At 43.4% G+C, this 22,794-nt stretch overlaps 2 protein-coding genes across 2 annotated transcripts; both read right to left on the bottom strand.

Annotated features, from left to right (window-relative positions):
* Nucleotides 1-2,354: 2,354 nt before the first annotated feature.
* Nucleotides 2,355-4,581, bottom strand: LOC127299535 (putative pumilio homolog 7, chloroplastic). Its single transcript, XM_051329501.2, has 5 exons — nucleotides 3,778-4,581; nucleotides 3,515-3,677; nucleotides 3,175-3,338; nucleotides 2,779-3,037; nucleotides 2,355-2,678 (listed from the first exon to the last, which is right to left on the bottom strand). Exons 1-5 carry the CDS (start codon nucleotides 4,545-4,547, stop codon nucleotides 2,571-2,573), a joined length of 1,464 nt encoding a protein of 487 aa, XP_051185461.1. The 5' UTR covers nucleotides 4,548-4,581; the 3' UTR covers nucleotides 2,355-2,570.
* A 1,700-nt stretch (nucleotides 4,582-6,281) lies between these two features.
* On the bottom strand, nucleotides 6,282-12,346 carry LOC127299534 (cell division cycle 5-like protein). The gene is made up of 4 exons (XM_051329498.2): nucleotides 12,107-12,346; nucleotides 9,494-11,209; nucleotides 7,938-8,219; nucleotides 6,282-7,525 (listed from the first exon to the last, which is right to left on the bottom strand). Exons 1-4 carry the CDS (start codon nucleotides 12,281-12,283, stop codon nucleotides 6,626-6,628), a joined length of 3,075 nt encoding a protein of 1,024 aa, XP_051185458.1. The 5' UTR covers nucleotides 12,284-12,346; the 3' UTR covers nucleotides 6,282-6,625.
* Between the last annotated feature and the right edge of the window lie 10,448 nt (nucleotides 12,347-22,794).

Raw genomic sequence — 22,794 nt, forward strand, 5'->3', positions numbered from 1 at the left:
GGAGACGGCTGGAACTTCGGCGCTCCCCGGGCCAAAGTTTCGTCCAATCCGGCGCTAAATAGCGCCGGATTTCGGCCCAGGGAGCCCCAACGGCTGGGGATGCTCTAATCCGGACGAAAACGAGGAACCGGGGGCGCGATTGGGCCGTTTTCGTCCATCCGGATGACAAAAAGTCGTCCTGGGGGCCTCGCCGGAGACGGCTGGAGATGCTCTTAGAAACCTTTGCCCCAACTACCAGAGGCTACGGCTGGCGACGAATATCTAAGAGGTGGAGGATTGGGTGTGAATTATTCGTCTGCTTTTGGTCGCAGGTCTAGCCACATACAAAGGTTGCAAGCGCCTGCGAGATGTGCAGATGGTGGCTCTGGCTCTGGCTTTGGCAAGCATCGACGCGTCGGGCTTGACATCAACACCGCTTATGAACATTTGAATGTGTTCTAAACTAACAAATATTTAAATTTGTCGTGAATTTATAAGCAATTGGATGTGCTGTTATCTTGTCATGTTTTTTTAAGCGAGTTTCCTCACTGCATTTTGTTTTATTAATTTTGGTAACAAAAAGAGTTGTACAGGCAGTGCTAGAGAAAAGCACTTAAACAGAGAGAAAACTAAGCTAAAGGATCAAATAAACTTATCTACCCAAACCTTTAGTCCCGCATAAGATTTCCTCTTGGCCTTGTGTATAAGGAGATGCAATTCATCCTTTAGCTTATGCCGAGTTCTATAGAGACTAGGAGTGAGTCCTTTGAAGATGTAATCATTACGTGTTGTCCATATCGACCAACATGTGAGTATTATGATTTCCATGAAGAAAGGCTGTCGTAGATGCTCTTTGATACTCTGTATGTAGCTCTATATATCAATTGGCATAGCAACTTGAGAAAGGTTCCGAGAGGGCACAGATATTTCCAACATTGCACTGCATAAGGGCAGGTGAAGAACAAATGATCTCTGGTTTCAAGAACTGCTTCATTGCACATGATGCAAGTATAATCAGTCATAAAAAAGCTCTTCCTCTGCAAGAGGGCTCTGGTATTTAATCGATTGTGAATTAACAACCAGAAGAAAACTCTATGCTTATTCTGGCAACAGCTCTTCCATAGCCATTTGATAGCAGGTATAACAGGATCATGCTGGGCCAAGGACTTGTATGCAGAAGACACCTGATACCCTGTCCCAGTGACTAGCCAGTTATCATTATCTTGGGACAAGTGTGTTGTCTTGTTTTCATGTTTTGGTATAAAACTAACGTGAAACTATATTTGCTCCATATGATAGATATATTTGTTTGAGAAAAAAAAAAGTTGCCTTGCGGTGCACCAAGGTTTCGAAAAATTTCTGGGTCCGTCTGATCACCGGGGCGCAACAGTTGCTCCCGCCGCCTTGGCCAAGTATGGGTGTGATGGGTTGTATGCGGCCAAAATTGTGCTCCTCGGAGCATGACCCCTACCAACATGAAAAGAAAAAAAAACATGTTTTCTGTGTTGTTTGGTTCACTGCATTCTATTTCCTTGCATGAGGACAGAATGGGAGCCTGTGTTTGGTTGCATGCATGAGCTTCAGAGATGCAATGTCTGTGCCTTTGGTTGTCTGTGTTACTGATAGTGATAGTGCTCTCACATGTTCTCAACATGGTTGACTCAACTCTTACATCACCACATTTGCAAATAACTCGAAACCACTTCACTTATGAGCCTCGGAATTAAAATTTTACAACATGAGAGTTGTGGAGAACAACAAGATGAACTTAGCGGTCAAAGAAAATTTGAAATGGTCAACCGTGTGTGATGAATTTGAAGAAATTGATCTAAAAGGGTCCAACCATGAACACGAAATTGAAGATTTGCAGTTACCGAAACTCAGAATCTATTGCGGGAATGGAATCACATCGTGGATGTGCATCATTTCTGTGCATACCACATCACAAACCGATGTACCAAAAAAATTAAGGATCGTGAGAGAGAGAGAGGCACAAAGAAACAAGTTTAAGTATACAATGAGCAAAGGTACAGACTAAGTAAACACCTGATAGGTAAATAACTCATTTCTAGTTCCTCTATGAGCCATGCCAATAAAAACTTTCAACATGAGAGTTGTGTAGAACTACGAGATGAAGATAGTGGTCAAACAAAATTTGAAATGATCAACCATGTGTGATGAATTGACAAAATTGTTTTAAAAATTGGTTCAAATATGAACAAGAAACTGAAAATTTGCAGTCAATAAAACTTGGAATCGATTGGGGGTGACAAAGGACCGCAAGAGATTAGGACTAGGACAAATAATTAAAGCCACGCCTTTGAAATCCAACATTTTTAGAGTAATCTTGTGTACATGAATCGACATATATATGATGAGTTGTTCAATCAGTACTTATTCCATTCCAGATGGATTATGGCAAGACAAGAGTGCACCAAATGAAGGTGCACTTAAAATTACATGATGACCAAATAATATTGATCTATACAAAATCTACATGGTGAGATCCCTTTTAACCCTTTTGAGTCCGGAAAAAATAGCACAAGACAATAATCTTTATTGTTACATGGTGATTACGCGTCATCAGGTCATCACTTCTTCAGTAAAGCTCGAGAGTAGATCCTCTTGCAGTATGGGCTGGTTCTGAGTAGTTCCACATGAGGCCGCATGGCGTTCGTCAGCGCAGAGTGGAGAGCGCCCTGAAAAAATCATCACAGTTTACAAACAAAGACGAATCAGTTGTTGTCAAAATACTGTGGTCTATGGTTTGATGCCCTTTTGATTCACATGTCATTTTACCTTGGAATTCTGAAGAGCTGCATAGACCACATAGTTTGCGTAAGGGTGCTGAAGCAACCGCTCGAAGTGCGGCGCGGCGAGGAGCTCTAGGATGATATTGGCCTTGTCAGCATCCTTGAAAACCTTGAGGCATTTCTCGACAACGTTGCTGCTGAACTTCTGCATGGAGAGCTGGACGTACTTGCCTTCAAACTGTTGTGCTAGACTTGCATTTGCAGCAGCAACCTTTAGTTCTATCACATACTGAACAACATAATTTCTGCAACCATAGCACATAAGACACGTCAGTTTACAAGTACATAAGCATATAGAAAACAAGTTAGAAATATACAGAACGAAATTCGGTGATTGCATCCTCTAAATGTTTGCAAATTTATGGCAAGACAGGATGTTTACCCATAGGCATCTTGGGCAAGTTCGAACCCATTCCGAGCAATTGCAGCAACCAGCCTCTCCTTGTGCTCGCTGGTCGAACGCGCAATGCAACGTTGCAGGACGCAGCAACCATGGCATTGCATCCCAATATCGAGGCAATAAATCGCAGCAGCATCGAAGATCGGCTGAAAGTTAGTAGATTGTGAGTAAATTATGCCCAATCATCAGAAGACAGACGTATCAGTTCAGTACACAGTTTAATCGTTAAAATTCAGTCCTGTGTTCAGACAAGGTAAAAAAGACTTTTCTGGACTGAAATATTCAGAACAATCGGATGCATTCATACATATATATTCCGTACCTTGTTATCATCAGCCCCGAACGACTGCAGACACTTCTGCACGACATGGTTGCCATTAGGATCCTTGATGAGCTCCAAGAACCCGGGGCGCAGTGCGGCGACGACGAGCTGAATCTCCTCCTTTGTCCTGAGGCTCTCAATCAGCTTCTGCACTGCCCTAGTCCTGAAATGAAGACCAACATCACAGCACAGCAATTAGCAACAAATTCCCCGCAACAGAGTTCAATTACAGACCAAAGGGTGTAGCAGTTTAGCGGTCTTACCCATGTACATTGAGGGAGATCCTGACGAGCACCAAGGGTTCCTTGGTGAGTGTGAGCACGATGCCCATCCTCTGCTCTTCGTGGCAGACGGCGAGCAGCTTCTGCATGAGGTAGTTCCCGAACGGGTTCACCATGAGGTCCACGGCGTGGCGTGCGACGCCGTTGAAGATGAAGTCGACCTCGCGCTTGCCGTCGTCGAGGCGCTGCTGCAGGAACCGGCATCCGTGCTGGTCCTTGGCGACGTGGTACATGTACCCGCGCAGCCCGACGAGGCTCTCGTACTTGGACGGCTTCGCCGCCGCGCCGGCCTTCTTGGGGCTCGTCACCTTCCTCGGCCTCGACGTCTTGCACGGCCGGGACCTCACCGCCGGCGCAGCCTGAAAGTCCCAGTCTTCGGTCGCGGCGGCGTCGAAGCAGGTGCTGGAGAAGGGGAACGGATCGAACAGGGACATCTCGCGGCGTCTGTCCGTGGAGAAGGGGCGCGACGCCACGAAGTTCTCGGCGTCCATGAAATGGAGGTTGCTCGTCGGGGACGAGCTGGCCTTCCTGGGGTAAAGAAAGCTGGAGAAATCACCGTTCTCGTCTTCCTCCTCGTCGTCGTCGTCGACGAAGCCCATCTCGCCGAGCTCTTGGATGAGGTAGGAGAAGTCGAAGTCGAAGTCGGCGCCGTCGGCCACCACGGCGGCTGTCTCGCCGCAGCCGAGGAGGTCGCCGTGGTGGAGGAGGGGGATCTCGTCCAGGAGCATCTCCATCTCCCTGTCAAGCTTCATCTCGCACCGCTACGTTGCGCGCCGTTGTGGATGAATTGTGTGATGGAATCTTGATGGGGAAGAAGATCAGTGGGTGATTGGGTTGGATTGGTTCGTGGAGAGGATTGGTTTGGTTTGGGGTGAGGTGGTTTCTTGGAGATGGTTCGTTGGGGCATGCAGGAGTGGGAGGAGGAGAGACCAGAGGAGGAGGTTTTATACATGAACCATAGCGCGAAAGTAGTGAGGACTGATGCCGGTGAGGAGTCTGGTGGTTCTTTTATTTTCCCTTTTTTCCCAACAAAGGTTCTTACCAAGTCTAATTTTCTTTTTTTGGGGTGAGCATTTCCTGTCTTCCCATTAGATTTTTAGGCAGCTGCGGAGCCTGATATTTGACTTGAAATAGTGATATCCGACAAATAAGCAACGACGTACGAAGGTATACCGTCGTCTTTTTTCGTCGATGTCGTATTTGATTCAAGCAAAGAACTCGGTGCATTGTACGAGTGCACAATTAAGAAAATGGACACCCGATTGAATTGTATTGAAACGGAATATCGAGAGATATATGCATCAAAGGTTGTCGTTCTGGTATATGAGGTATGATATAAAAAAACATCGACACTTGGCGACCGACCTCGCCTCGACACACACATACCAGCTATGGATGATGATCTTCCAGCATTGGTAGAAGCGAGGACATATTACAAAGACCGGAGAAGGGTTTTCAAAAGTTGGTCGGTTGGAGATGGGATTTTGAATTGAAAGATGGGGAAGTTGATAACAATTTTATCCAGGTTGAAAGAACTTATCCCTGGAAAAGGCTTCGTAAATCCATCTTATAGTACTTTTTATAGATGGTACATGGAAGTTTTCATTCTTGCTCAGTTGTTGCTCTTAAACTTGTAAGGTATTGTACAATTATTTTTTCCATCATTCGTCCATGATTAACTAGCCAAATAACATCTACTCTGGACCCTAGTATCTATATCTATACATCCCTAAAAGAGAAACAAAAGAAGAAACAAAAGTTACCACAGATCCTGTTTTCTAGTGAAAATGCATAATATCTCTGCAGAAAAATATCTTTGGGGATGTACTACAAATTTAGACACACCTATTTCGAGGCTAACGGTGGCACACACGACTTGGCCCACTGCCCTCCACTCTCGAGCGACCTTTTCCCACGGTCCAGGGGCGCCCAAGTGCTACACTTTTGTTGGGACTCGAGAGGCAGACACCTGGTGCACTTTTGGCCCCACCCCTCAGTGACCCAAGCCAGCACCTTTTCTCCCAGAAAATATCTCTCCCCGTGCATTCCAGGATATTTCTTGGCACTTTGGGTCCCCAGGGAGGGAAGAATGGGATATTTGCGTTTGCGCTTCCATCCAAAAACACCAAATGGAGGAAGGGATGGGCAGGCGTTGGTTGGGTTATCTATCTATCCATTGCTTGCATGTAGGATGTGAGCCATATGGTTGGCTGGACATGGACCAAGGATCCTGCGCTTTTTGGCACACTCGGACAAGCTGCCCTGCTGCTGCGTGTGCACTTTTTGGCTTCTTATCGTATCAAGCGAACCAGATCTTTGCTCCTGAGCTTGGGAGGAAAAGATCTAGGCTAGATATGGCAGCCTGGCCCTGCCGAGATATCTTCCCTTTTGCCACATCATCGAGCTCCAAGAGATGCAAGTCGGCTTCAGAAAAGTCAATTTCAGCAATCCAATTGATATGAAAATACATCAGATGCAAAATAGGATAATAGAATAACACAATATTTGCACATTCTCTTCTTTTCTCAAGTTCATATTTTGGATTGAAAATGGCAAATGGCAGGATTGTACCATCCAAAAATGTTTCAGACCAAAAGAAACACAAGAGTGACAAACGAAACTTGACAAAATCAACATGATGAGGGAAAAAGTTTTAGTCTGCAACTTTGAACACTCGGTTTGCTTCTAGTGGGTAACTTCTGGCAGCTTGGTCTTCCATCAACAATGTTACCACAATACATGCAGACTTCAGAATTTGCACTCCGTTTGCTTGGTCGCCTTAATCATCTTGTCTGTGGCACCCTTCCAAGATGAGGTATGGACAGATATTTCATTCAGGAACAGCATTGTTCTCTTCATTTGAGGCAGCTTGATCTGAAGATACGACAGTGTTTCCTACATCTGTACTTGTAACTCCAGTCACAAGAACATTCTTTCCCTCTTCCTGACTACCAGTATCAACATCCATGCTACTATTTGCGTTCTCCTGAACATCTGATTTTGATGAGTCAACCTTGTCACAAGCTCCATCAGCAGTTGTAACATTGTCACCAGTCTGAGCACTGGAAGCACTCTGTTGAGCAGAAGCCTCATCACTATCCACTTGAGTGTCAGGTATCGGTGGAATAGGGCCTACAAGTTCTTTATCTGAATTGTCCATATCCATTTGATCCCCATTGACATCTTTGCTTCCTGCAGGTTCTTCATCAATAACCCTAGTCATTTGTGCTGATTCCTCATCAACACTATGACTCTTGCTCTCATTTTCTTCCTCAGCAGCATGACTTTGAACTGCGGCCTCCTCCTCTTTAGCACGTTTTTCTGCCTCTATTGCCTCCTCTTTAGCACGTTTTTCTGCCTCTATTGCCTCCTCTTTAGCACGTTTTTCTGCCTCTATTGCCTCCTCTTTAGCACGTTTTTCTGCCTCTATTGCCTCATTAGCAAGTCTTTCTGCCTCCATTGCTTCCTCCTGTAACTTAAGTTGCCTCCTGTGCTCCCCGAGTTGCTCTTGGATACTCTGGTAACCAGACAAGAAATCACCATAGCGGCTTTGGAGAGTACGTTCTAATGCTTTCTGTTTATCCACTTCTTCAACCAAATTTCTCACACGATAGGCACCAGCCATCTGTTCTTGTTTCTGCAACTCTTGGAAGCATTCAAGTTCCGTTGCTGCAGTGTTCATCTGCTTGAAGGTGTCTTGGATCTGCGACCCCAATTTTGCAGCCCGTGCCTAACAAATCAAAAAGAAAGTAAAGAAACCATCAGGGCTGCGAATCGACATGGAAAAGCTAGAAACAATTTGCGTTCAGTATCATAAATTTTGTTCAGTGGAACTAATCTGGTGCGTCAAGTAAAAAAGCAAAGCCACAAGTGATCACTAAAGAGATGTATTCCCCTGACATTGTGCAAGTTTGGTTTGGGATGGCCCAATAGTATGTCATAGTCTTGGCTTGCTTCCACTTAGTGTATTTTAAATTGACAACTAACAAAATGGCCTAATGGGGGCAGATGGAAGAGAAGTGACCTTAAACTAACTACAGAGAAGCATTTAGCGTAGCCTAGGCTGTATGGCATGTTGCCTGAACAAAAGTCAAAACTAATAGAGATACTACAAAGAAGACGACGCATCATCCCCAGCTAACCTGGTATCCTTGTGTCAGCAGTTTGATCTTCTGCTCAAGCCGAGAAGCTTTCTTTGCTTCATCATCCATTCTCTTCTTCACAATTTCAAACTCGTGTTGCAATGCGGAAATCTTATCAGCATTTCCAGCAACACTGGCAAGACCATAGCTGTTATTCGTCGGGAAAAACATAAGGTCTTCTTGGCATGCATCATGAGACTTTATGAAATCCTCAAAAGATTCATTTTCATGGCCCATAGCCACACGAAGATACTGAATCTCCTCCTCAACCATAGAACTTGCCTGTCAACAAAGAAAAGAAGCGATTTGAAAAAGGTAAACAGGACTGACACAAAGAAAATAAAAAACTAAAGCATGTAAATAAAGATGAGGCAAGAGACTAACTCCAGTACAGTTAAGTAAACCACTGAGAACACACAGCATTCTAGTAAAAGGTAAAAAGTTCAATCTCGGATGATCGCTATAGTAAGTGATTACTAAATTGTCAGACACAGTGCTCTAGAGGAAGTCCTTAAAAAATACAACATATGTGCATCTGAAATTTTATGCAGAAAGAATGCCATCAACTTGTCAAAACTATTGCAAAGAAATACTGCATAGTTCTCTACAATGTGTATGGCCATGTGCCCATATACATAACATGACCATTTTAACTCACATAAGACTTTAGATGATAACATCTTCTACACTTCAGAGTAACATGTTTTCAAACCGTGCAATCTACCTATTAATTATTTTGCTGTTTCGGACAATCAGACTTACATGGTCATTTTCAAATGTCAGTTCCCACACCTGGACGAGATTATTTCTCAAGCAATCTTACACCATCATTGCCTTTTGGACATCACTATGTTATCTAATTGCAGATAGCACTTTTCTCAAGCAATCATATACTCTACAGAAATCAGGGGAAGACAATGTTTACTTTTGAGAAACATTTTTACAACACCGCTATGATTCCCTAACCTCATATGACACAAAATTCTCAATCCGGTGCTTAATAAAACCTTGATCGATGCCAACCTAAGCTGAGTCCATAGCTAGAAAATCTAAATATATGAATGGAAATTTAGTTAAACCTAAAGAAGGAATTAAGATACTTCAATGGAATGTTCATTTTGTCACGATTATCCAACAAAAGTTCACAAGAAATATCCAAGGAAAAACTATAGTGCGTAACAGTAAGAATTGACTAAAAACCTAGCATAATTCTTCTATGAACCTACATCTAAACAGTAACATTATTAGTGCTGTAATATATAGCTCCCAGTACCCACTATATAAACTTATATTTACCCTTCTCTTGCTATCTCAAGGATAGCAGTCAATGCCAGCGGATTAGTTATAGCCAACACTGACAATTAGAAGATCGGAATGGTTTAGACCTGCTACTATGATATTGCTGTGTTATTCACTGAGGTATATATAATGATGAACCCATGTGATTTCCAGTTATTATTGATGTACATAATACTATTAAAAAAATGGATGCATGTTATCGTTAAATTGTATATGCAGTTCAACATAAATACAAACAATAAAGAGGACAGGTGTACCTCTTTCAGTTCATGCTCATCGAAACCTTCGATTTCAGGAACCGGAGCTGGCCCATTTGCCTGACGCTTACTCCCTTTCTTTTTTTCTCTTTGAGTTTGTTCATCAAGAGGATATTTAGCATTATCGTGCTCAAGGAGCCTAAGGAGCTCCTCATTTATCAGCTCATCAGCTTGTTCAAGCGATGTAGGAGGCACAAAGGTACTTCTGTTTTCTCCACCTTTAATCAGAGATTGACGGAGAATCTCCACAGAAGCAGCAGGTGGCCTAGGCAAACTCCTCTGCAACACTTTTGATCTCTTCCTGAGCAATGCCTCCTGCCTTGCTTGTTCCTCAGCCCTCTCTCGTGCTAACCTGTCTGACATATCCTCTTCAATTTTCTCTTCGGCCTCTTCCTTCTCCTCTGTGATGGGTGGCATAACTAGCTGGTACTCATTCTTAGGCTGTGGAATTGAAGCAAAACCAGATCGCAGACCTCTTCTCAATTCAGCTTGCCTACGAAGCTCAAGCTGAGCACTGTCCTGCATGTCTACCTCTTCATTTATGCGGAGCTCATCCCGGAAAGGGGTACCTTTTGGAGTTAAACCAAACGAATTTCCATCTCTGGAGGGTGTCATGCTAATCCTTGGGGTAACACCAGGGCCAGGGCTAGCCAGAGGCGTTGCCATGGGATTTGGAGTTTGTATCTCCTTCTTACGTGGTGTAACACCAGAAAAATCTGATGGGTGAAGCTCTGGGTTATCGCCTCCTAAAAGAGGTGTTTGTGATTCCCTTAGACGTGCAAGATTCTCTGCTTCCATCATAATAGCGTCCCCTTTCCCACCTGGAGTTCGTTGCGGTGTTCGCAATGGTGTCATACCAAGCCTTGGAGTCTGGGAGTAACTTGCAAGCAATGTCCTAGTAGCAGTACTTCCTTCACCAAGCTCCTCAGCTAGAGCAGGATCGCCGGCATTACCCATCTTTGCAATCTCCTCCAATTCATGATCAGAAATTTGGGGTGGTGGAAGCATTAGTTTGGACCTTCTTGTGACTGCTTCTGGGTCATTGAGTTTATTTGCTTGCATTATTGCGGCAGGGGCATCCTGCCTCTGCAGAATTTTGTTCCTGGCAATGTCTTGCTTTCTCAATTGAGCCTCTACATCCACTCTTCTCTTCCCTTCAAGCTCCTCGATAGTGGTTGGAAACTGTACATTCTCAAGTGGCCTATCTTCACCCACTGTATCATAAAAACCTGGAGGAGGTCGCTTTTCAAAAGGGATCTCAGCATTATAGTCAATTCCCTTTCTCTTTCTTTTTTTGTGCCGGTTGTCAATACCAGCTGCCTTGAGTTCTCTTCTTTTCTGCAGTGATGCAAGCCGTCTCGCCTCTTCAAGTTGTTTCTCTCTGGCCTTTCGCTTTGCCTTTTTACCCCTGGTGTTAGCTAAGCGAGCCCTTGCCTCGGAAAGCATTTCCTTTTCATCTTCATCCATGTCAACAGGATCTGGACGTGCAGGTTTTGACTCAGGGTTTGGATCAATCTCCCCGGGTCGCAACTTTCTTGGGTCATCATTAGGCTCATAATTTTCATCCTTAGCACAGGCAGCATCAAGCAGTTTTTCATAACGCTCGAGGCACTGAGATGGCGTCCGACCTACAATAGGTGCAATAGTCCTCCATTGCGTAGGCATGAGCTTAGCAAGGTGGAGTAGCTTCTCATCTTCTTCCCTTGTCCACTCAGTCTGGAGTTAACAGAAACGAGTTAGCTTAGTGAAATTAGTTAATGGCAAAACCACTATTATGCTAAAGACAACTCAAAACAGGGAAGATCTATGTCATAACAGAGCAGATACCCAATTGAAAGAAGCATGAAACATCATATCACATGTGAAGATTGGCGGCTATTTTGAAAGATTCGATTCAGTTTGTATGTAAACCACAGAAGCTGAAATACGGTTCAGTTAGGTTCTATATGGATTTTACTAAATGTTGAAGTTTCAAGAATTAGAAGACAATGTTAATACAGAATTAGACATCCCATTTAGAGTTGTCAGCTGGGTTGTATTAACATTGTTAATATAACTTAACAAGTCGGGGTTCGTATTACAATGATATGATATGACAGAAAACATGTTAACAGCTTAACATCTTGCAAAGACAAATATTCATCGCCACATAATGAGTATATGACTACAACCCAAGGATGATGTACTTTTTCCACTGTATTAACCTTCCTAACACGAATATTAGACAGAATACAAATAACTAGTTGGCTCCATTTGGGGGATGTTTACTGCACAATATATATGAATATCACTAGATTTTGACAGCCAGTGTATAGACTTATAGCATGGTATGGCATGAAAGAGCGAAGAACCTAACCTGTGAGTTGTATTTTAAATCTGGCCGTGATAATACTAAAGGTACACTATACACTACAAACTGAATAGCTTTTCACAGCGCTATATATGAAATTGCACTTTCAGATCCTTCCACATCAGAACCGCGGATCCTCTAATTTCTAGTCGGTTCATAACGGCCTCCAATCGCAGCTCCCACGCTAACAAAGCACCACGACATCGCAAAATCCAAGGAGCACGCGGAGCCGCGAGCAAGCGAAGGCTAGAGTGGGTCGTTACCTTCTTGATGGAGGGGTCGAGCCACTCGTACCAGCGGGCCTTGCACTGCTTGGCGGACTTGCGGACGAGCAGCGAGGAGATGCGCGCCCACTGGTTCTTGCCGTACTTCATCACGGCGGCCTTGAGGATCTCGTCCTCCGTGTTCTTCCACACGCCGCCCTTGATCATGATCCTCATCTTGGCTCCTCCCTCGCGGCGGCCTCGCCCGGCCGACTAGATCTGTTCTCCTCCGCAGAGGGCCACCGTGGTTCCGCCCCCGGCCGGGCGGCTCCGGCGAGACCTGGTCCGTTCTAGGGTTTCAGTGGAGGGGGTTTAGGGTTAGTGGGTCGGGGCTGGGTGGCGATGCAGAGGAAGGGGATTTCGTGGTTGTGTGTATTGTCAGGGGATAGGGATGGAAGAGGAAGGAAATAGATGTCTGGGGGGTTTTCTATAAAATGCATGGTGGTCTATGCACAACATGAGATCTGACCGTTTGGCTTGTAGTAGTAGCTAATCCGCTAATCCGACATAAGTTGAGGACTGATTTGACCAACTAAACATATGTTCATCTAAAACAAAAAAAACTAAACATATGTTCATCTAGAGAAAATATATGTTATGCATGTTATACCATTATAAATTCGCATGTGAATAAAAATTTAATAACAAAATTTTTGCAATAATCTACAAATGTTTAACTTTGTTAACACGTAGAACAAGAGAGTCACCTCCATTTAGAAACGAGGAAAAGCTGCAAAGTTTGGGGTCTTGAAATCTTTTCAAGTCTCAATCAATCTCTCATGTTTTTTTCTCGAAAATCTAGGAATCAAAGGGGAGAGTATGGAATTGGCTAAAAGCAATTAAAAGAATGATAGACCGCACTACATCCGTGAAAGAAACCCAAAAATAACTCAGTAAAGCTCCAAATTGTTGCAAAAACAATATAGGGCCATTCCTTCTGGGATTTACGAAATTAGGTAAGAGAAAAAATCCAACAATGGCTAGCAACAAAGGGGTGGCAACAATGGTGAAATTTTTTTTTTGAGACAATGGGCAGCACCCTTCTCATTCATTCATAATTTGTTCAGTACAAACAATGGTCCTAATGATAGCAGGTACCTCATTGAACCAGCACGAACCAACATCATGTTCTGCAGATTTTGCCAGAACATGGGCTGCCGCATTACAACACCGCTTTACATGAACGAAACTACATGAAACAAACTTTGTAGATCTAGATTTAATCTCCTGGACAATGGCGCCTATAGCAGATCTACTAAACTTGGAGTCATTTACTTTGTTTATCAGGGAAAGACAATCCGAGGCGACCTGTATCTTCTGAAAACCGGTACTCCCAGCAAAGATTAAGGCCTGACGCATTGCAAGGGCTTCAGCCACTTCTGGTGTATGCACATGCTCAAGAGCGCCCCGATTTGCTGCCAGCACTGTCCCCTTATGATCGCGGGCAACGACGCCAAAACCAGCTTGTCCTGATTGGGCAAAAGTTGCAGCATCAACATTCATCAGCACAACACCTTCCGGTGGCGGAGACCATTTCTGGATTGAAGAGGAAGTCTCACGCCTGTTGGAAATAGATGAACTGACATTATGCAAAGTAATAAACTCAACATAAGCTTTGATTTTGCCCGCAATCCGATTAGGATGAGGACGTACCTCACCGTTGCGGATATTGTTTCTGTTCTCCCAAATATGCCAAATAGCTACTGCTAGAACTGTAGAATGAAAACCAGAGGCTGCAGTAATCCAGTCAAGTAGCCACGGCCTAACATTGACAAAGCATTTTAGATTTAATTGAATTCCATATTCGTTTTTCAATTCCTTCCATATCTCTTTTACATATTGACATTGCAGAAGACAATGTTCAACATGTTCCACACTATTGCAAAAGTAACAATCATACCTTGTGGGGATCGACCGCAACTGTAGTTGCGCTCCTGTAGGGAGACAATTATGAGCCATCCTCCAGAGCACGACTTTCATTTTATTTGGACATTGTATTGCCCACAATGTTTTCCATGCCTTCTCCATAGACTTCTGACATGATGAAGAGCCTTTGCCTGAAGAACTACGGTCAAATCAGAATTCGCATGTTCTTGCCGACTTAACAGTGTAAATTCCGGTCTTGGAGTAAGGCCAGGAAGGGAAATCCTCGCAGCATTCAAAACTGAGAGGGATGCTTAAAATTTTGTCAGCAACCTCCTCTGGGAAAGACTTCCTGATTGCAGTTTCGTTCCATTGTCGTTCATTCCTTTTTAGTAGAGAGCTGACAGTTTGATTATCATTTATGGACAGAGAAGCAAGGAGTGTACCAGGTGTTACCTCCGGGATCCAACGATCCCTTAGAACATTTATGTATTTTCCATCTCCTACTCTCCATAAAATTCCCTTGTCAAGCAACTTCTTACCATGCATTATACTTCTCCATGTGTATGAGGATGATCTTGGGCATTGGGCTGTCCAGAAGTCTCCATTGGGGAAGTAGGGTCCTTTTAATACCCGGACACACAGTGAGTTCGGTTCAGTTAGTAACCGCCACCCTTGTTTCGCAAGCATTGCCTGATTGAACATGGCGAAGTCACGGAAGCCCATTCCTCCCAAATATTTTGGTGATGATAGCCATTTCCATGATCTCCAATGCAATTTCTTCTTCCCATCATCGACTCCCCACCAAAAATTGGAGATTGCTTTCCTCATTCTCTCGCAAATAGATAAAGGTATTTGAAAGCAGCTCATTACGTATGTGGGGATTGCTTGAGCCACTGATTTTAATAGAGTTTCTTTCCCAGCCCTTGACAATGGACGATCACTCCACCCATTAAGGTGTTTCCATAGCCGGCCAGTGAGAAAGTTGAAGTTACTCGTTGGAGAACGTCCCACCCACGTCGGCATGCCAAGGTATGTTGTCTGAAGCGTCTCATCCAGCACCCCTAATTTTTGTTTTACCATTTCCTTAACTTGTTTATCACAGTTTTTACTAAAGAAAATAGAAGATTTTTGAAGATTTACCATCTGACCTGAAGCCTCACAGTAGGTTTGCAAGGCAGAATTAAGAGCATGGATGCTTTTATCGTCTCCCCTTGTAAAGAACACACTGTCGTCAGCGAATAGGAGATGGGAGATGGAAGGGCCATTTCTGCCATTTCGAATACCCTTCAATTCACCAACGGCTTCTTTTTGCTGCATTAGACAAGACAGACCTTCAGCGCACAATAAGAATAAATATGGGCTAATTGGGTCACCTTGTCTAATGCCCCTTGTTGGGAGGAAAGAGTCAGTTAATTCGCCATTTACCTTGACTGCATATTTTACAGATGTAACACACCTCATGACCATATTCACCCATTCAGCCTGAAAGCCCAACTTTAATAAAACCCCTTTAAGGTAACATCACTCTACCCTGTCATAGGCTTTTACCATGTCAATTTTCAGGGCAAAGGAAGGCATCTTAGCCCTTTGTTTTCAAATTGTATGAAGGCACTCATATGTAATGAGCACGTTATCAGTGATTAGCCGACCCGACACAAAGGCACTTTGTTGTTCCGAGATAATTTCCGGCAAGAACAGCCTAAGACGATTAGCAATAACTTTGGAAGCTATTTTATAAATCACATTACAAAGACTTATTGGCCGGAAATTAGACAGTAAATCAGGTTTACTAACTTTTGGGATGAGGACGATTACCGAATCGGAGAAACCTTCTGGTATTTCTGATCCCAAAAGAAAATCTTTTACTGCAGCACATACGTCTTCTCCAATCAGATCCCAGTGTTTTTGATAAAATAAGGCTGGAAATCCATCAGGCCCCGGAGCCTTTGTCGGTCCCATCTGAAATAATGCCGTCCTAATTTCCTCATTGGTGTACTCCTTGCACAACTTGTCATTCATCTCTTGTGATACCTTGCATGGTACAGCATTAAGAACAGTCTCCAGAGAGGCACAAGGTTCAGAAGTAAATAAGCTAGAGTAGAAATCGTGTAACATACTCCTAATCCCCTCGGGATCCACGCAAAAAGACCCATCATCTCTCCTTAAATGTTTTATTTTGTTAGTCCTTCTTCTTGCTGAGGCCCGAGCGTGAAAAAAGGAAGTATTTCGATCGCCCTCGCGCAGCCAATCAACTCTTGAACGCTGTCTAGCCATGATTTCCTCCCTTTTGAATAACTCTCACAACCGTCTTTCAATCTCCTTTTCTTATTTGGATCTGCTATTGTTCACATAATTCTTCCGGATTGTAGTTAGCCTTTTTCCAGTTTTCTGATTTCCTTTTTAACTGATCCAAAGGACTCTCTGCTCCAGTTTTGTAAGACAGTGGACATCTTATTCAGCGTTGTCCAAGTATTAATCAACGAGGGAGGGTTCTCTTTATGCCCCTTCCAATTTTCTTCCACCATTTGTATATAATCAGGTGCTCTTAGCCATGCAGCTTCAAACTTGAACGAGTAATGTACTGGATTGGTTGCTCCCTGGTTTCCTGTCTTTGCTATTGTCACCAAAACAGCATAATGGTCAGAGGAGGTGGTGATGATGTTCTCCACCGAACAGTCATCGTAGATTTGCATAAAATTCCCATTTGCAACTGCTCGGTCTAGCCTCACTCTGACATTGTGCCCATCTTCTTGTCTATTTGACCAAGTGTATTTAGGTCCAGTATAACCCATATCTATGAGCCCGCAGTCATCAAGGCATTCGCGGAATAGGTTCATTTGATTGTCATCTCTATCCCTCACTCCCATGTGTTCATCTCCACTTAGAACTTCATTAAAGTCTCCAGCGCATATCCATGGTCCATTCCACTGCGACTTCAAGAAACGGAGTCGATCCCAAAATATGTGCCTTAGCTCCCTTCTCGGCTCTCCATATACCATAGTATTACGCCATTCTACACCGTCATCTGATTTGACAAATATGTCAATTAATTGTGTGGAAAAGGCTTTCACAGAGACTGAGATAGAGGATGACCAATAGAGCGCCAGTCCCCCACTAAGACCTTCGCTGCTCACCGCGAACGAGCCACTATATCCCAAAGACCACATTAAGTTTCGAGCTCTTGTATCCCTCATCTTCGTTTCAGATAAGAAGAGGAGGGAGGGACGGAATCTGCTCACGAGCCATTTTAGCTCGCCTACTGTCGCGTCCGTCCCTAGGCCGCGACAGTTCCAAACAAGGGACCTCATTGCGTGTGGCTGGGCTGCCCTACTGCAGCCTCCGCCTGATCCGCCGATCTTGAGAAGAGTGTAGAGGTTTCCGTCTTCATTTTCTTGTATGAGTCGCTTTGTTCTTCTTCGCATTGAGTTAGAGCCAGTGTGTGTTCAGCAGGCATCAAGTCCAGACTATGTGTGTTATGCATCACTTTAACCTCTCTATTCTGAACTTGTCCCTTTGGCCTACATACTTTGACTTGCTTTCTTTTCTGCCCCGTCGTCCGTGCAGCATTATTCTGCACTGAAAAGGGTTCCTTCGTCACATTGCTGACCTCCATGCTGATTATCTGTTTAGAAGTTTGCTCCTTCAGATTTGGGGTTGAAGTAACGTCTTGAGTTTCCTTTCTATAGATCCCTCCTTCCCCTACTTTTTCTCTCTGATGATACTGTGATTCACTTTGCTTATCTTCAGAGTGAGAGCTTTTTCCACTTGTTTGGTAGTTCTGCCCAGATTTTGACATCGAGAAGCTTTTTTTTCTATCCTCTTTCACACATAGCCTATCTGCATTATATGGTAATTTGCCATCGGCATCCCTCACACCAGGTGTTGGGCACTCTAGTGATGAGTGCCCAATTATGCCGCATGAGAAGCAGTAATGAGGCAATTTCTCATATTTAACTTCATATCTCTCATACTCCTTGTTCTTCTTTGAGTAAGCAGAAACCACCCTCATCAGTGGCTTTGTGATATCAACCGAGACCCTCACTCGTATTGCATTACCCCAGGCTCTGCCTTCGCTATCAACATCAACTCTTTCGACTTCGCCAATTTTTGCTCCAAGAAATTCGCCCCAACGTTTGTTCATCAGCTCAAAGCGGGGGTTCTGGATCTTTGCCCACAACATAATTCTGTTAAAAGATACCTCGGAAGGTTTTTGCCTCTGATCAAAATCTTGAGAATCACAGCATGTTTTCCTACCATCCAGGGAGCACCTTCCTTAACCCTATCTCTGTCAGCCGAGGATTCAAATTTCACAATGAACACATTATCTGCTACAGGTTTCGCCATCAACCCTTTTGGGTTCCCCCAAGCTGGTCTGAGCGCTGACATGATGGTTTGAATGTGGAGAGAATTGGGGGATAGTACCTTGCCGATTAGAGCCCAGTTAAGGCTCACCAAATCCTCTTCTTTCTCGTCCTCTAAGATGACTGCGTCGGCCTCCTCCGAGGTGAGGTTGAGACGCTGAAGCATCTCAGAGACACTGTCTTCTGCACCCGCTGGTGTTTCAGTCACCTTCTCTTTTGAATCGACCACCGCCTTTGCCAAATCGGTGTTGACGTTGGTCTCCATCACCGCATCCGCGCTTTCTCCCCTCAATCCCGCCATTCTCGCGCCCCAATTTCAACTCACCAGTGTACAGCCAAGGGTGGGTAGCAAAACCAATTTTGCCCCTTATTCACCCCGAGCTGCGACCAGGGAATGAGATTGGGGAAAGGACAGAGAACACAGGAGGTTGAGAAGATTGGATCTTGGGTTGGATGCACACACAGATGGAAGCACGATTGGATCGTGTCCACCAGATGGGAGGCCTAGCCCTAGAACGTCCGTCGCCAGAGGAGACGAGAGAGTTCTTCAGACAGCCAGAGTATCGGTAGTTGCGTTCAACTGCAGCTACGTTACAATGGTGAAATTCGCGACAACCACGAGCTCTGATACCCCTGATCATCCCCAATCGATGAACGGTAGGATGATTAAAAGATGGGGAATGAGGAAAGAAAGTGGAAACACAAGTATGTAAGTGAAAATATAAATAACAAATCGACACAAAGACTGATTGGGGCATCGACTCCAAGGATCGGATAAGGGCATGATTGTCCGAGCCAAATAAAGGGGTTATGCCATAGAGACAATAATAATAAGAGTATTTACTATCTATAACTTCATGTTTATAATTAATTTTATCCTTTATGTTATTACTGATGGGATTCGTAGCATAGAAAACAAAAATTTCCTACCGCAAGAACGAAAACACAAGCCAAGATCTAATCTAGTAGATGGTAGCAACGAGAAGATCATGAGACTAACCCTCAAAGATTTCCAAAGCCTAACGAGATTAGATCTCGTGGTGGATGTAGTTGATCACTTGCCGCTTGCAAAAGCGCGTAGAAGATCTTGACCGCTTGCAAAAGCGCGTAGATGAACTTGACGGTGCCACAATCGGGCAGCACCTCCGTACTCGGTCACACGTACGGTGTTGATGAAGACGACGTCCTCCTCCCCGTTCCAGCGGGTGATACGTCTCCAACGTATCGATAATTTCTTATGTTCCATGCTACTTTATTGATGATACCTACATGTTTTATGCACATTATATGTCATATTTATGCATTTTCTGGAACTAACCTATTAACAAGATGCCGAAGAGCCAGTTGTTGTTTTCTGCTGTTTTTGGTTTCAGAAATCCTAGTAAGGAAATATTCTCGGAATTGGATGAAACTTTCGCCCAGGGTCCTATTTTTGCACGAAGCTTCCAGAAGACCGAAGAGATAACGAAGTGGGGCCACGAGGCAGCCAGAGGCTAGGGCGGCGCGGCCCAAGCCCTGGCCGCGCCACCCTGCCCCCTGGGCCCCTCGTGTGGCCCCCCGCGTTGACCTTCCGCCTACTTAAAGCCTCCGTCGCGAAACCCCCAGTACCGAGAACCACGATACGGAAAACCTTCCAGAGACGCCGCCGCCGCGAATCCCATCTCGGGGGATTCAGGAGATCGCCTCCGGCACCCTGCCGGAGAGGGGATTCATCTCCCGGAGGACTCTACACCGTCATGGTCGCCTCCGGAGTGATGAGTGAGTAGTTCACCCCTGGACCATGGGTCCATAGCAGTAGCTAGATGGTCGTCTTCTCCTTGTTGTGCTTCATTGTTGGATCTTGTGAGCTGCCTAACATGATCAAGATCATCTATATGTAATACCATATGTTGTGTTTGTCGGGATCCGATGGATAGAGAGTACTATGATTATGGTGATTATCAATCTATTGTTCATGTGTTGTTTATGATCTTGCATGCTCTCCGTTATTAGTAGAGGCTCTGGCCAAGTTTGTACTCTTAACTCCAAGAGGGAGTATTTATGCTCGATAGTGGGTTCATGCCTCCATTGAATGCAGGACGGTGACAGAAAGTTCTAAGGTTGTGGATGTGCTGTTGCCACTAGGGATAAAACATTGATTCTATGTCTAAGGATGTAGTTGTTGATTACATTACGCACCATACTTAATGCAATTGTCTGTTGCTTAGCAACTTAATACTGAATGGGGTTCGGATGATAACCTGAAGGTGGACTTTTTAGGCATAGATGCAGTTGGATGGCGGTCTATGTACTTTGTCGTAATGCCCAATTAAATCTCACTATATTTATCATATCATGTATATGCATTGTTATGCCTTTCTCTATTTGTCAATTGCCCGACTGTAATTTGTTCACCCAACATGCTTTTATCTTATGGGAGAGACACCTCTAGTGAACTGTGGACCCCGGTCCTATTCTTTACATAGCATACAATCTACTGCAATTGTGTTTTACTGTTTTCTTTGCAAACATCTTCCACTCGATACGTTTAATACTTTGTTACAACAAGCCGGTGAGATTGACAACCTCACTGTTTCGTTGGGGCAAGGTACTTTGGTTTTGTTGTGCAGATTCCACGTTGGCGCAGGAATCCCTGGTGTTGCGCCGCATCACATTTCGCGACCATCAACCTTCAACGTGCTTCTTGGCTCCTACTGGTTCGATTAAACCTTGGTTTCTTTCTGAGGGAAAACTTGCTACTGTGCGCATCATACCTTCCTCTTGGGGTTCCCAACGAACGTGTGAGTTACACGCCATCAAGCTCTTTTTACGGCGCCGTTGCAGTGAGATCAAGACACGCTGCAAGGGGAGTCTCCACTTCTCAATCTCTTTACTTTGTTTTTGTCTTGCTTTATTTTATTTACTACTTTGTTTGCTGCACCTAAACAAAATATAAAAAAAATTAGTTGCTAGTTTTACTTTATTTGCTATCTTGTTTGCTATATCAAAAACACAAAAAAATTAGTTACTTGCATTTACTTTATCTAGTTTGTTTTATTTACCCTTGCTAAAATGAATACTCCTGAAAATACTAAGTTGTGTGACTTCACAAATGCAAATAATAATGATTTCCTATGCACACCTATTGCTCCACCTGCTACTACAGCAGAATTCTTTGAAATTAAACCTGCTTTACTAAATCTTGTCATGAGAGATCAATTTTCTGGTGTTAGTTCTGATGATGCTGCTGCCCATCTCAATAATTTTGTTGAACTTTGTGAAATGCAAAAGTATAAGGATGTAGATGGTGATATTATTAAATTGAAAGTGTTTCCTTTCTCATTAAGAGGAAGAGCTAAAGATTGGTTGTTATCTTTGCCTAAGAATAGTATTGATTCATGGACTAAATGCAAGGATGATTTTATTGGTAGATATTATCCTCCCGCTAAAATTATATCTTTGAGAAGTAGCATAATGAATTTTAAACAATTAGATACTGAACATGTTGCTCAAGCATGGGAGAGAATGAAAACTTTGGTAAAGAATTGCCCAACCCATGGACTGACTACTTGGATGATCATCCAAACCTTCTATGCAGGACTAAATTTTTCTTCGCGGAATTTATTGGATTCAGCTGCTGGAGGTACCTTTATGTCCATCACATTGGGGGCGGCTACAAAACTTCTTGATGATATGATGATAAATTACTCTGAATGGCACACGGAAAGAGCTCCACAAGGTAAGAAGGTAAATTCTGTTGAAGAAACCTCTTCCTTGAGTGATAAGATTGATGTGATTATGTCTATGCTTGTGAATGGTAGATCTAATGTAGATCCAAATAATGTTCCTTTAGCTTCATTGGTTGCTCAAGAAGAAAATGTTGATGTGAATTTCATTAAAAACAATAATTTCAACAACAATGCTTATAGGAACAACTCTGGTAATAACTATAGGCCATATCCTGCTAGTGGTAATGATTATGGTAGATATGAGGAAAGGATACTAGGAATTGAAAGATCCACTAAAAACTTTATGCAATCACAATATGAGCAAAATCAATTGTTTACTAAAACTATGAATGAACAATCTACCTTGTTGAAAAATATAGGAAATCAACTTGAAAATTTGAATAGGGAGATTTAAGTCCGCAAACTAAAATTTCAAATGCTGAAACCCGAATCTCATACATGTCTGCATCACAATCTTCTTTAATTAATAAAATGGCTGCTAAACCTGATGATATTGATAATAAGATTACTACTACAGCAAATGCCATCCAAGTTAGAATTAATGAGAATATAAGATTAATGGCTGAACTGCGTGCTAGGTGGGATAGAGAAGAAAATGAAAAACTAGCTAAAGAGAATAATGTAGCTAAAGTTTGGACTATTACCACCACTAGTAATGCTAATTCTTCACATGTTGCTGCACCTCCTACTATCAATGGTAAAATAATTGGTGTTGGCAATGTTTCTACTCCTA

This window comes from Lolium perenne, chromosome 5 (genome assembly GCF_019359855.2).
Source record: "Lolium perenne isolate Kyuss_39 chromosome 5, Kyuss_2.0, whole genome shotgun sequence".
NCBI classification, from domain to species: Eukaryota; Viridiplantae; Streptophyta; class Magnoliopsida; order Poales; family Poaceae; genus Lolium; species Lolium perenne.